This window comes from Falco biarmicus, chromosome 7 (genome assembly GCF_023638135.1).
Source record: "Falco biarmicus isolate bFalBia1 chromosome 7, bFalBia1.pri, whole genome shotgun sequence".
NCBI classification, from domain to species: Eukaryota; Metazoa; Chordata; class Aves; order Falconiformes; family Falconidae; genus Falco; species Falco biarmicus.
In genome coordinates, this window is record NC_079294.1 from 13,931,331 (window position 1) to 13,946,564 (window position 15,234).

Consider the following 15,234-nt stretch of genomic DNA (forward strand, 5'->3'; position numbering starts at 1 on the left):
CTGATTTTGGTTTCTGTAACCGACTTGGAAACTCGGTTTCCAGCATGCCAGTTTATAGTTTGTTTTCCTGCTTTGCTGACCACTAAGTTTCAGTTTCAACTGGAATACGGTTGCGCTCTTCCACCATTTTCCTTGCTGGGCCCATTTACCATGTCTACACAACTCCTACGAGGTGTGTGCTCACAGTAGTGTAAATGGTCTTGCTTACACATGAGTGTAAGTGATATTTTGTCTTAATAAAAGATAACAAATTTTTTAAAAAGTGTCTGCAATTGTACTGTGTACACTTCACTAAATATTAGGAAAACCACCTTGTTTGGCAAAAGTACTTTGCTCTTGATGTACTACTGATGTAAATCGTAGCCATGATAAATGGTTGTGAGACCCAGGTCAGCTGCCTGTAAAATGTTCACTATTTTTTCTAGGCTATGGTCTGTGACTGCGTGGAAAGGGGGGGTGCTAAATGTTCTGAAGAAAATTTAACTTGGTAAACCTAGAACAGGACAATTTCATTTTCCACTCAAAAGCCAGCAGACAGCCTTTAGGGCTACTGATTAACCACTAGAGCAAAGCAAAACCAGAGACTCCTGTTTTATTGCTACTCCAGGACACGATACTATCCGCTGAACTGGGAGGCAGCTAACAGCCCCGAGCGGTACAACCTAGCAAGAAATGGGAGGCTGAAACCTGAAGCTGTTAACTGGTCAAGCGTAAGTGCTTTTATGAAAAGTTCTGCAGGTATCATTGTCCACAGGACAAGTATCCCCAGAGACAATGCAAACAAGTAGTTCAACACTGAAAACATTGCACAACTTGACACATTATTTCTTCAAAATGTCTTCTGCTGGTATTTCTCAGTGAATCACACAGGAAGCTGGCCAGTTTTACAAGACAGCATGCCCAGAAATATTTGCTGTGATTTAACTAAAATACTTTTATTATATAAACTTACGTTAAACCTAGGCAATGCATATGAAATGCTAATGTGCTACTAGGAACACCTGAATACTTGGCTTAAGAAGGAAAACTCTAGCTTGGAAATTTAATTGTTCTCTTGCATGACACCCAGGAACTTCGCTAATAGAAAAGTTGCTATGATACAACAGCCTTGGAAAACAATTTGCTTTATACTGCAATCCAAAAAAGCATAGAAAATGTGGATTCATGTAAGTAATTGATCCAGTAGGAAATACTAGCAAGCATAATAATTTCTGTTTCCATATCTAAGTTCATGCAAACATAAAAGCTGAAATAGTACAGGAACAGTTAATTCTGAACATGGAAAAGGACTAGTTTGTACTGATGCTTAAGAAAAGCAGAGATTACACATATTCTTATTAGCTTCATATTAACAATTAATGTCTGTACCGAAATACAGACTGATGCACGACTGATTTTCTGAAAGTGTTTCTAGACTTGATCCAATATAAGATCAGTAAAAGTTTAGTTCAGATTTCTACCAGCTGTGTACTTTCCTCTACTGCCTTTTGATTCTATACCACAGACACTAATCAAAGATTTTTTTTAAAAGTCAGCAGATTTATATATACTCTTTCTATAAATATGAATCATTACACAAACTCCAAGCAGACATTACGCCCAGTATGTAGCTACAAGACTACACATTAAACATGCAGTAAGGAAACATTTTCTTAAAGAACATACTGGAAAAAGAGCAGGAACCCTGGGTCTCTAAACACTCAAGGTTTGCCAATGTACTTGCCAATATACAGACAGGCCATTAAGTTTTACAGTGTTGCTCTGCAGGTTATTTTGTTCTAGCCAACTGGTATGAGAACATACTGAAATTGGTCAGAGGGTTGTGACACACTTCGGGTTGTGAGAGGTTGAAACAAGAGTTGATGTTATGATACTATGAAAAGTTCAGAACCCGTTCTAGTCTCAACCTTTTACAGACAGACCTAGTGACTCCTGCTAATAGCACATCTTGAGTATCACCCAGTGTATAAAGCTTTGTTATGTGTGAACCATGTGTGAAACAGAAGCTGGGAAGCATTGCTCTCAGACAATGAAAACAGACATGCCACAGCTGGGTTAACGCACGCAAAACTTCAGGTGAGTCTCAGTGGACCGGCCAATTTATGTCTTGTTTCCCTTCACCTCCTCCCATCCATCTTTTTCCTCACACAGGCAAAAGCTACCTACAGTAAAACACTTTGATCTAACCAAATTCTACAAAATGCCCTTTCTCGTTCTGTTTGTGAGGTACGTATGTGCTGTAAAACATGCAGCAGGATTTTAAAGAATCAGTACTGTTCAGACCACACGACTCCATGCTGTACTAATACTGGAGAAGCACAAAAGTTAAAATCCTTTGACCTTCAGAAACAAGGAGTTAGGAAAGGATTTTAGTGGGGCTGCAGAAGTTGCCAATATTTTGGCTGTTACCCAACTGACGTACCAAGCTCTCTAGACTGCTACTAAAAATCAATTCAAAGTCATTTTCTTTGCAAGTCTTGCACAGGTTGCACATAAGCTCTTCATCAATCCTGACGTCCCAACAGGTACAGGTTTATTGTACACCTTAACAAATTTCATACTAAGTTCAGATTTACAGTACTTACCATCTGGGTCAGAAATCATGTCCAGAAGAGATTTATCCAGAGTGGATTTGCTCATTATTTTTTCCTCATATTCAAAATACACATCCAGCTTTCGACTCTGTTAAAAGAGTAAGTGTTAGCGTTAACATCTTAACACTGTGAAAGAATATTTATTTCCTCTTTAGAAAGGTGTATATAGTTTTAGTTATCAAGATTGCTTGTAAAGCTTTATTTTAAAATAAAATCGGTAAAAATAACTAATGCTTGCATTGTAATATGTTTTCATTAACTCTCAGAAAATTGGCACTTATGCAATTCTCGTACTAAAAGTGAAAACACAAGTTAAGCAAGGGTTGTCTGACATGCAAATATTAAACTGCAAGAGGAGCTCTGTTTTCAACTATGGTTTTGCCACAGCTGAAAACTACATGCCATCGTACTTAGTGTTATGCTGTTATAGGAAAAAATAATGGTCAAGTGAATATTATGTCAAATTTAAGCTGAGCCTCAAGCCTCAGTCAACAAGGAATTACTCAATGCAAATAAATGTGGGAAATCCCTAAATATCTTAAGGCATCATCCCAGAGAAAAGGTGGCAACTGCCAGCTTGGTCTGGTACCGAAGTAACTACCTCAGATCAAAGGCTTGCAATAATTCATTCACAGTAAAGATGGAGGACTTCATAATTAGATTATCTTGCTAACTCTGGAAAAGAAGTCTCTCATTATACAATGACACATGTAGATCAAGTTGTGAAAATCCTTTTTTTAGGGAGGATGGCACAGCAATAGCACAAAATTAATGAGGAAAAAGCTTTATGGAAGATACCACATGGCCAGGCCACTAATGACTGCACTGCCATACAACTGCACAAACAGCCAAGCTTTGCACTGCTCAACCACCATATGATGAACTTACCATCTGCAGACAGAAAAATGCATTCCAAAACTTATTTTAAAAATTCCCGTTACATCACAGAGCATTATTTGTGTTTGAAGATTACAATATAGCATCACAACAATGTTACAAGTACACAGCTTACAAAACCTTGATGTCTGGTAACTAACTACACCCTGGTGTTCAGACACATTCAGCTATGTATTGGCTCAAAGAGACCGGCAGAGTGGATCACCATCTCATTGCCTTGGAAGTGTTACAGCTCCACACCATGCCCACTGGGAGACTGAAATGATGTTGCCAGAGTGAGGCAAGAGTCACGGGTGCTTTTCTTTGGTTAAGAGATTAAGGAAATTTTGCCTGATAATGCCAAGACAGGCAAAACTGCTATAGCACCTTCTCACCCACTGCAGTGGTTGTTGTAATGACAGCAACATAAACACTTTAGAAGTATGGTTTTCACATCTTTTTGAATTCTACTAAAATTATTCTTAAAATCACAAATAAGGAAATGGAATTTAAAAAAAGTTATTTCACCACCTCCCCCCAAAAAAGGAAGAAAAAAAGAGGTGGGGGAGGCATTTCTCTAGCCTAAGTACATTTCACCTTTTGACTATTTTAAGTTAATCAAAAAAGAGCTGGAGATGAGAATACAAAATAAGGGGTAAGTCACAAGAATATTTTAATTCTGAAAGCCTTTGCCAATCAGCTTATGATGCAGATAGCTACAAACCAGTTATATTTCTCATTCATCATCTACTAAACTCATTGAGAAGAGCTGTCACTTGCAGACCAGCAATTTAATTTACAGCCTTTGTGGAAGCTTGTAATTACAGCTTATAAAGTAAATTACCATGAAGAGTGCTCAAAGAATGACCATTCACTACTTTTAGGCGCAGAAGAATGTCTTCTGTTTTTTGTCATAGTGACAATAACTACATATAAAGTGAATGAAGTGACAAAAAAAACAACAAAAAAAAGAGCTAGAGTGTCTTTCAAGCTGTATTTACCTTGAACTCATGTTAAAAGAGTAGCCACAGACAAATTTTGGTAATTATGCTACCGTAAAACCTTGGATTAATCCTGTATTTAGCCAAAGTTAAAGTGATTATCAGTGGTTAATGAAGTCTGCATAGAACTGAACTACCAGCCTTTTTCCAAGTCCTTCAGATGCAATTTGGTATCTGGCATGTCAAGATACATTCTGTGACTTCAATTCCACAGCATCTTAGAGACTATTTGCGTTACAGTTTCCTTAAATTTAGAAAAACAAAATAATTGCAAAGAAGTGACTACAGTTTTTCTAGTCCTTCCAATACATTCACTTGCTTTCCGTGTTTTAACTGCATTTGTATCTCCTTCCATGGAGCTAAATTCAATGTTTTGAAGTTTAAAAAACTTTTCCCAGACAAAAGGCATCCACCAAACAAAGAATTGTCTTGAAATGTGGAAACAATCTTATTAAGATAAATATACTACTGTTGAATTTGGCAATGCCCTTATTATCTTAGCTGGTGATCTACTTAAGACAAATTTATTCAGATGGCATGTAAAAATGTAAAACATACAAAAAAAATTCACTAATTCACTATATTTGTTTACAGACCAACTTTTAAATAAAATTATGTAATTCAAACATGAGAGACTTTTATTTGTATGTCAACTTACTTGGAGCACAAACTAAATTCTTCTCAACCTTGTGCAACTTTGTGACTGTTTGACTAAGACTGTCAAACAAAGCAGAATAACCGCAGCAAAGAAAACTCACTGGCTGCGTGTTTGCTATAACATTAATGGTACATGCACACCCACTCTCTTGAAAAATTTTGCACAATTACTTTTGAAATGTGAGCTTAGCACTCTTTGGGGGAACACAAAAAACCCCAAACTGAAAATCCTAAAACTTCAGGTCCTTTATTTCTATCCGCAATAGAGACATCAGAGCTAAGCAGCAATATAGCAGCAATATAAAATTATTGAGACTTTTTTTTGATGCAACAAAAGCACTAACTAAAGAGATGGATCAATGTGGTGAGTCTATTCAGATGCTCCTTCACTAGATAACTAAGAGAGGTTACTAGGGAAGATGCTAATTAGGGCAGTATTTTTGTTATGCTGGTTTGCTAGGGATTAGAAGGACACCTAAACAAATTTAATATGGATTACTGAATAGCCTTAAACACTACTAGTTACCTTTTGACAGATTTCCCAGATATGCCACATCAATGAGACAGTTACTTCCCGAAGAGCCAACTTGTCTAAGAAGTGCTGATAAGAAGCAGATGTCCCCTTTAATTTAAGTGCAATTTTGCTCACTCAATGGCAAACTCACAGACATGCCAAGAGGAAAAGCTGGGAACAGGAGCTAAAGAGTCCTGTAGGTTCAATAAAAAAAAAAAAAAAAAAAGACAGCAAAGAAGAGGTTCTTATGGGTGCCAAACTGGCAAGCAAGGTGAAGAAAAATAATAAAAAACCAATAATAAAATGAAGATGCATTTACATTTACAGTTACTCCTTTTCTGCCTCCTGCTCTTGATTTCTGATGTCTCCTGACATCTTGTTTCACACCAACCTCATTCAGGAGACCTTTCTGGCTGCCAAATCAGGGACAGGATCAGTGTTGCAGTCAAAGTGCTACACTTGAGGTTGCTTTATCTTTTCTTTTTTTTTGTCTTTTTCTTTTTTTTGTTTCGTTAAATATTTGTGAAAGCTTTCAACTTAGCACCTTTAGAAACAGCCTGTTCATAAGCCAAAATTTATTTTATAGATAAGTGCATGGGACTCTCTCCCTAAGCGCTGTACTCCAAAAAGAACAGAAAATTCCTTCTTTTTTAAGCAGAGAAGTGAAAGCAAGACCCAATGAAATCTCTTACAGGGCCATTTTTGTAAGGCCTTGTGGGAGGCTCTCCTACCCTCTTTAAGTACAATCGTTCTTCCTTTTAGAGAGAGAAAGAGAACATACAGAAAGAAGAGACATTTTCTAAGAAATTAATGAGAGGAATCTCTCTGTAATCTCTCTGACGGAGAGCAACCAGAAATAACAGCCCCCAGAATGAGCGAGGTTGGTCAGGCAATTATACTGTGCTCCTACGAAAGAGGAAGAGAAACTCTGGGAGAAGGGTGAAAGTGGCAGCTGCAGCCGGTTCCCTTCGAGTGCACTGCACAGAACGATGCTGTGGAAAGGTCACTAACTGATCTCAGAAAAAGCCCGTTTACTGCAAAGTTACTCTATCAGTTCTGAACTACAGAAAAACAGCCTGGACCACTGTGACATATGTATTTCACAAACGCATACCAGACAAAAATGTGACCTCATTTAAAACAGAGTAGTTGAAATAATGGCATTCCTTTACAAAATATGATTTGATCGTTTGAAAGGCTACTGGCTAACCCAATAACGGGGTCATTCAAAGCATCAGGCCTTGAGATCAAGCAAAATTGGAGATACATGATAAAAAAATTATGCAGAAATAAAACCCCCAAGACTTAAACCAGAGGTCCTCAAACTTTTTAAACAGGGGGCCGGCGCGTGGATGCAGTGGCAGGCAGCCATCTGCGGCTGCTTGGTTTCCCCCCCCAGCCCCCGGTGGGGGGGATGTGTGTGTCTGTAAATACCGGGGGCCGGATTGAGGACCCTGGGGGGCCGTTTCTAGCCCGCGGGCCGTAGTTTGAGGACCCCTGACTTAAACCAAACAAGTGTAAGTAATCTAAGACAGATAATTCACATGAAACCCTGCCACTTAAATTCACATGCATAGAATTTTAGCGAGAGGTTATCTAAACTACCCCCTCTGCAACTAATAATTTTAGGAAAGTGTACATGTACACTTTTTCATGTGACAAGATTTAACATACTAGTAATCCTAGTATTCATATTAGAATAACATGCAAAGATAATAAGCATTACTTAACACTAAAGCAGCTAGAAAGATACCCATAAATCTACTCCTAAATCTGTTATCTGCTCGATACAGTCCTTCAGTCACCATCTTCTTCAGAGAAAAAAACATCAATGCAACACAAGGATGCATTTATTTAAGCACTGACAATAAATTCTTGATGGTTCAGCTTATGAAAAAAGCGATGCATTCTTTCCATTATTTTGCTAAACACCTAGATATGCCAGAAAACTGCCAGGACCACAAAGTATTTGATTAATTTCTGGTTTCCTGTTGCTGCGTCTTAGAAAATGATCCAAGTGAATGTGGAAAGCAGCTGTAAACTGAACACTAAAAGAAGACTACAAGAAAAATTATATTCTTAGTATATCTAAAGCAGGTCTTGTAGCATTCTTTGTGCTGATTCTCCTATATGTAGTGAAGAAAAATGCTCAAATACTTAATGTAGTAAAAACCCCATAATCGATAACGCAAACAGTCTTTTAAAATATGAATGTGCTTCCAGATTATTTTAAAAGTGAAAATATAGTAACCTGAAGAGGAGCATGGTGTCTCACTAGCTCATCATGACCTGAGCGCTTGCCAAAAAAATTCTCTTATCCTATTCTGCTTTAATTATTTAACTGTATACAAAACCTATTAACCACGGCCTCAAGGTGCCATGAGAATTTCTTTTAAAAGTACTGGCTGAGATACTGCCCTTTTTGAGAGTACTGGAGGGATCCACTGGGTAGTATGTCATCCTGCATGTTAAAATTCCACAGCTCAAGACAGAAAGATACTTCTTGTACCACTGGAGAGTGAAAAGAGGGGAGAATATGGACAGGACAAAGCAGTCAGAAGAAACTTAACATTCATCCAGTGAAAAGGCTGTAGAGTGGCTAAATTCCAACAGAAAAAACCCCATGTGCTTCTCCATTAGTTTGAGTTTAAGGTAGTTTCCCAGCTATCTGGAGATGAAGGAAGCGCTGCCTTCAAAACGAAGAGATGGTAGAGATGCACGTATCATCGACATATTGAAGAAACCATACGTCCACTTGTCTCACAGCCTTCTCTGACAGCTACACCGTAAGAAGGTAAGGAGCCGGAGCACTCCGCAATACCAGAATTAAGAACCATTCATGGAGAAACAAGATCCCCACATGGTGGGAGCTCCCTTAATAGCAGGCTCCCTGTCGGGGGAGAGAGCCTAAGGGCTAGCAGAGTGCTACAGCTGGGGGACCCTAAGGGAATTCCTTCCACCTCCAGGTAACAGAAAAGTGTGTCACTGTCACCCAGTGGACAATGACCAAGCATCTGACTCCTGTTCACGTCCAAAAGGACACTGGTGATCAAAACTGATGTTACTGCGATTCCAAATCTTCCTCTGAAACCTGACTTCTGTCCAACAATCAATACATAAAATACTACTGGTGTAGGCCTGCCATTACTTACCATCTCAGTACTTTTCTTAGAAAAGTGAATTTACAGACAAGGTATCAAACACAGTATCAACATTGTCAACTTCTATTTTTTTCCAACAGTATTAACATACTGCTTTTAAATTGCCAGGTATGAAAACTGGCGTGCCTAATACTGCAAAAGCACATAAATTAGCCTCTACAGTCATAAGCCAAACACAGAAACATGTTTACATTTCTTCCCCAATTTTATTAATATTTGAAATTAATATAATCATTAAAAATCAGAATTAATCCTTTGTCCATTTATAGTACTTAGTTTAAAAACATTCAGTAGCAGTAATAACTGAGGACAGATCTTAAGCACTTTACAAATGTTAAAGTTAGCTTCAAAACACTTCACCTTAAATAAGCTATAAATAGCACAGGGTAAAATTTCTAACTACTGATTTGCAGTGAGACTTGGTGATTGAATCACTTTCAAAAACAGAAGTTCAGTGTTTCTGAAAGCCTCATCTATAATTTCTGTTCTCATACTGTGAAAACAGATCCATCTTCCAAGTTATTCTAGTCGTAACCATGGTCTTTACTTGATACTGAAACCATCTGCAAGTTCTCTTGATACAAGAGCAGCAGACTTAAACAGAAAAGATGACAAACATCCTTCTGAAGTGCTTAAATGATGCACAAGACATCTAACACAGACCCTGCTGGAAAGACCAGTTTAGTAACTTGCATCATTATCGCCACACCTCTGGGTATTATTTTTATTGGTGAACAGTACACAGTACCCTTCTGATAAACACATACAGAACAGAAAATTTCTTAGACTTAAGTCATAACTTGCTATGACACATTTGTAAATGAAACACTTCAATCATAAACTTATTTTAGAAAGACTTCAACCCACAATAAAGGTTGTGGCCATCATTTTTTAAAAAAAAAAAAAAAAAAAGAGGGTATACTATTAAATTCTGAGAAGAAAAAAACTGCTCTGTTTACTTCACTTTCCATGCAGAGGTATTCAAAATTCATTCCTTCCCACCCTAAGTAACGTTATATAGTGGTTTCTGTAAAAGGCAGCACAACTGAGAAGGCTCACTTTCTCATCTTACTTCACCTGCTCAAATGTATTTCTCCAAGTAAGGAGCACTCCTAACAGAAAATTGAAGCTGGAGAGCACTCATACCTTTATGTGCTCCAGAACGGCTGTTGCAACATTTGTATGAAGATCAATGAGCCTCTTCTTTTCCAGAAGTTCTGGAAGAGAGCTGAAGAGATTAAATACAAACTAACCTGCTGAGTTGCACTGTTAGTTGAATTCTGTATTGTGTACAGTCGGTACAAAAAAATGTATAGAATCATAGAACAGTTGGGGTTCGAAGGGACCTTTAAAGATTATTAAACTAAAAAAATTACAGAACACAGTAGGACTGGAACTAAAAATCATGAAGTATAGATGTAATGATTCTCAGAACAGAAGGACATTATCCACATGTAATAAAACCAGGTTTTTACCTTGCCTAGCAAAAGCCAGATAATGTGGGTAATTTAATATTCCTATTGAAACCTTATGATCAACAACAGGTATATGCCCTGCTTACCTGAACAAATAATCTACTAGAATTACGGCTTATATACTCAACATTTAGTTAATCTTTGATACATATAAAAGTGTCAATATCTGTCAAATACTAGTATCTGTCAAGTAATATCAATTAATTTCAAATAATTAAGAAATTATATTAAATAATAATAATATTTGTCAATTACACACAACTTCTGCACATGCTGGAATTTGTCACAGGCGCTTCTGCACAGAACATGGCTATGCAGGCTTCGTGACAAAAGAAATCTTTTGTTCAATGGCAAACTGAATGGTTAATTTTACTTTGTCGAAAAATTGTTACTTAAGGCGTTGTGATCTACTGATCAGCAGTGATTTTCACTCATCGCACCTGGGCATCACATGTATAAAAGACTGCTCAGGATCTATACACCTTCACATCCAAAAGCACCCAGACAGGCAAGTGTCTTAGTTTAATAATAAGCGGATGAGAAGGCACTTGATGACACTGACGGCATGTCCTGAAGAACCATCAAATTAAAGTAACCACACTTTCTTTCCTCCTTTAAGCAATTATAAAATCAATGTTACATACGGTGATTGGCCATTAATGACCTTACAGCTGCAAGGTGATTAGTTCTGCCTTTGTAAAGGGCTGCATTTAATAAAAAGAAGGAAAAAAAGACAGGATATCCCCTACATTCAAGTCTCTTTTTTAATTACTAATACATATTCCAAAGTTTTTGTAGAAATTTTGTAGAAATTGTAAAGCCCAAGACCTAAGCTAGGCTTTGCTGTTTTGTTGTTTTATCATCTGCTAGCAGGAAGAAGATACCCTTCAGATGACGGACAACAAAACAGCAAAGCACACTTTAATTTTTCCAACAGAAACATGCCTGAATGGAGGTTCTCAATGGTATTTGGTCTTCTCGGCATAATCATAAGGATTAGAACCGAAACATGGCAATAGGAGTGTTTACCGTGTTACATTATTTTCTGAAGGGCAATAAAATTTTCCTTGATAATGCCAGATTACAGAAAACTTACATAGAGGTTAATGGAATAGTAAAACTTCAGAATCTTTACTTATATGATTTTTTTTTCTTGCTATCACTTTAAAGCTTTTGATCCTTTTCACTTTCATACCTTGCTGCCTTGACCTGAAAACCAGCATCCTGAGAAGTACAAAACTTTAAAACCTTATAAGATGGAGCTTGGAAACACCTGCTCACTTTTTTGAAATGGTCTGATCCATCCCAAATCCTTTGTAACTCCAATAAAATTCTAACCAGGGCATAGCATACAAAATGTTTGAAACTCACAAAGAGACAGCTAACTAATGCAGGCACATGCTGGATTTCACAGGACACTGCGCCTATCACCCCATTTATCCTCAGAATAATTTTTGTTCCTTCTTCCAACTGGGGTCTTAGCAAAAGGCAGCGAATTGAACATCTCCCTTCTCCAAGGCATCGGTGGAATGAAAAACAGATTTACAATGAGGAACAAGTCTAGATCTCAGACTTCCCGTGTCATCCGTGGCGGCTAAGTCTCCAAAAGCAGGAGAGTTCTTAATGACAATAATCTTGCCAACAGATGTTACAGTAAATATGTTAATCAAAATGTAATTAATTACACACTGTGCAAAGCAACAGGTCCTTCAAGAAGTGGATTTCACTAGCAATCTTTTTAACAAAGGAATGCAGAAGTAGGCAGTTGTTTTTTTCTGGTGAAAAAGCGTAAGCAAATCTATGATGCACTTATTCAGATTTGCTGAGAAAACACTCCAAAGCCGTGTGTACAGGGCTCATACACATGCTGTGGAAGTCACATCTGTTAAGTATTTGTCTAGGACATTGCATTGCATTTTACCAGAATTATTTATAAAACATTTACACTCTATTATTGAACTAAGTAGCCTACTTTTAAAGTTATTTATTTCAAACAATATTAAAAGTGAAATGACAGAAAGAATTAGAAATGGTTCCCAGTTAAACAATAATGCATTATTGATTCCTTACCTGACAGCTGAAGTTAGCTTAGCTGTATTATCAGAAAGCATACTTATTGCTCCTTCATCCTCCCCTTCTATACCCTGGGTTTTGAGGAAGGGTTTGGAAAGAGGAATAACAATAGTCATAATAAATATGAAGATCTCACATGCAAATACAGTCAGCACATTTAGGACCTATTTTCTCAGAACGGTATTAATGTCTGGATTGTGTTTTACAGTTAAGATGGGAGTTATATAAATGTAACACCAATAAATGCAAGAAATTGAACCTTCTCATGAAATATGGTACTTCTAGTTCTACTTTTAAGATTGTACTATGCCTAAAATACAGCATGAGCTGATAATTTTTTTTTTCTGGAGGGGTGACAGAGTGGGCGAAGCATCTCCACAAGTCCTATTACACTTTACATAAAGCAGATACAGGTGATAAAACTTACCATGATACTTTTAAGTCTTTTGACTTCATCTTCTTGGGCTCTGTAGGATTCCAGTTCTTGCTGAACAGACTCAGCCACCTCTGGAAAAGGACTAATGCAATACTCCGCATTAGGCTCAGTTAAATCAACAAACTGAAACACTAGAACCAGACAGGCTGCATGATCAAGATGATCATGAAAACGTTTTCAGAAATATCAATACACAAATCATGCAGCAGTATCAAATCAGTGAAAATAATGACATCTTGCTATAGGTTTACTTGAACTTTCTAAGACAGATTCACTGCTTTCAATATTTGTATATAATTTTGATAAGAACAGTTTTGTGCTCTTGTAACAAAAAGCTAACACACAATTAATAAGGACACCGAATACTGACAATGATCATTCCTTATGTGGTGGGTAGACTCTGGCTGGACAGCAGGTGTCCACCAAAGCTGCTCGATCACTCCCCTCCTCAGCAGGACAGGGGGTGGAGAAAATAAGATGGAGAAAAAAAAAACCAAACCTAAACTCATGGGTCAAAATAAAGGCAATTTAATAAAGCAAAAAGCAAAGGTTGCACATGAAAGCAAAGCAAAGCAAAAGATTTTATTCTCTACTTCCCATTAGCAAGCAATATCCAGCCACTTCCTGGGAAGCAGGGTGTCAGTATGCATAGCACTTGCTCCAGAAAACGAACGTTGTGAAAAAAACCCAAATGCCCCTCCCGCCTCCTCCCTTCTCTTAGCTTTTATTGCTGAGCAGGCATCATATGGTATGGAATATCCCCTTGGTCAGGTTGGGTCAGCTGTCCTGGCTATGTCCCCTCCCAAGATCTTGCCCACCCCCAGCCTACTGGTGATGGAGGTGGCGGGGGGGATGTTGGAGAGCCAGCCTGGATGCTGTGCGAGCGCTGCCCAGCAGCGGCCAAAGCACTGGTGTGTTATCACTAGCCTTCTAGCTGCCAATACAAGCACAGCGTTATGAGGGCTGCTGTGGGGAAAATTAACTCCACCTCAGCTAGACCCAATATACCTTAAAAAAACCAAACAAACTTCAAAAATATTTTCAAAGAATCTTAAAAATAGAACTACCACAATATGAAGAATACTTAGAATTTATATTGACTAAATTCATGTAAACTCTGTACCTACACAGCTTACCTGCCCTTATGCTTTTGCCAGAATTTATCAGATGTAGTTAAATCATAGGATTTCTTATTTTTTTTCTTAGGTCTAGCACCTGCTGGAGAACTTTCCATTCCTGTTGATTCTTCCAAGTTAACTCTATTCAAATGGAAATCCTGCAAGAAGAGAAATCTTAAGTAAATATTTGACAGTTTTTCCTTATTTAATCATCTTTTATACTTAGCCAATTATCTTCTAGAATCATTTTCTAAAAAATATTATCATAGCTATTTATTAGAATTTCATAAGAGGGCAGGAATCAGTTTACTAACTAGGTAATAACAGCAACAATGTAACAACTCCAAAATCACTCACACTTACTGAAAAAGCATCAAACAAAGCAATAAAGGTCAAGCAAAGACATCTGGTCACCTCACATGCAAGCTATCTTCTGACACTGAACTCTGAACACTTTTTTTTGTACAGAAAATAAATTATTTAGCAATAACTGAGCTCTAACAACTGGCCAAAACTAAAAAGTATAAATGTTGCAGACAAAAACGGTCTCCAAGGCTGAATTTCACTTACAGAACTACAGCAAACGTGTCAAAGCCACAAAGAAGCTCATGGCATCAGCAACCGGAATATCCACTGTGAGGACTATTTAGCTACACCTTCACAGCTCTTTCTGTATTTTTTAAAACACTAGTAAAATAGTGAGTGCATGATAAAGCAACAGTTTGCAACAAAGCTGCTATTTCTCCATATAGCTTTTCTTCTTCCACAGATGCACGAACATAGACACTACATCTTTTTGCTAGATGACACAATATATCACCCACACTGCTCCCTGTATGTCTTCTGGTTCTTTCCCTCATTCTCTTTGCCAAGGACAGCTCTGTATTTCCTGCAGCATATATATGCCCTCTGGTTTGCCACAAAGATTAGTAAGTACTCCACTTGCTGACTTTATTCCAACCCTTTTCAAGAACATTTAAAATTTCAAATGTGCTCTTTACTTGGCAAAAAATGACAAAGAGTAAAATCTTCAACAGAATTTGTCACAAATCTTCTAGAACAGATATTTTTTTCCAGAAATAAAACTCCACTGTATTATGTTAATTTATTATGTTAATTACAGTGCACAGAACTAGATCATTGTAAGTGAAATTGTGAAATAAATTTTTAAATGTTTCTAGTTATCCCTTGGCAGAGTTCACACTTAAAAAAAATACTATAAACGATCCATGCCAGAATAGAAACAAAATCAAGTAGCTACTCAAAGAAAGCACATGCAGTCAACGAGCACAAACCTCATCTTACAAGATGTGTTTAACATTTCCGTGA

The 15,234-nt window shown here is 37.5% G+C and overlaps 1 protein-coding gene across 2 annotated transcripts in view; it reads right to left on the reverse strand.

Moving 5' to 3' along the window:
• The window catches only part of SCFD1 (sec1 family domain containing 1), a 55,020-nt gene that overhangs the window by 20,255 nt on the left and 19,531 nt on the right, over window positions 1-15,234 (reverse strand). For both annotated transcript variants that reach the window (XM_056345346.1, XM_056345345.1), the window contains exons 11-15: window positions 13,924-14,063; window positions 12,779-12,869; window positions 12,349-12,422; window positions 9,950-10,031; window positions 2,586-2,682 (exon numbers count right to left, since the gene is read on the reverse strand). In XM_056345346.1, coding sequence (XP_056201321.1) covers window positions 2,586-2,682; window positions 9,950-10,031; window positions 12,349-12,422; window positions 12,779-12,869; window positions 13,924-14,063 — 484 coding nt within the window. The remainder of the gene's footprint in view (window positions 1-2,585; window positions 2,683-9,949; window positions 10,032-12,348; window positions 12,423-12,778; window positions 12,870-13,923; window positions 14,064-15,234) is intronic.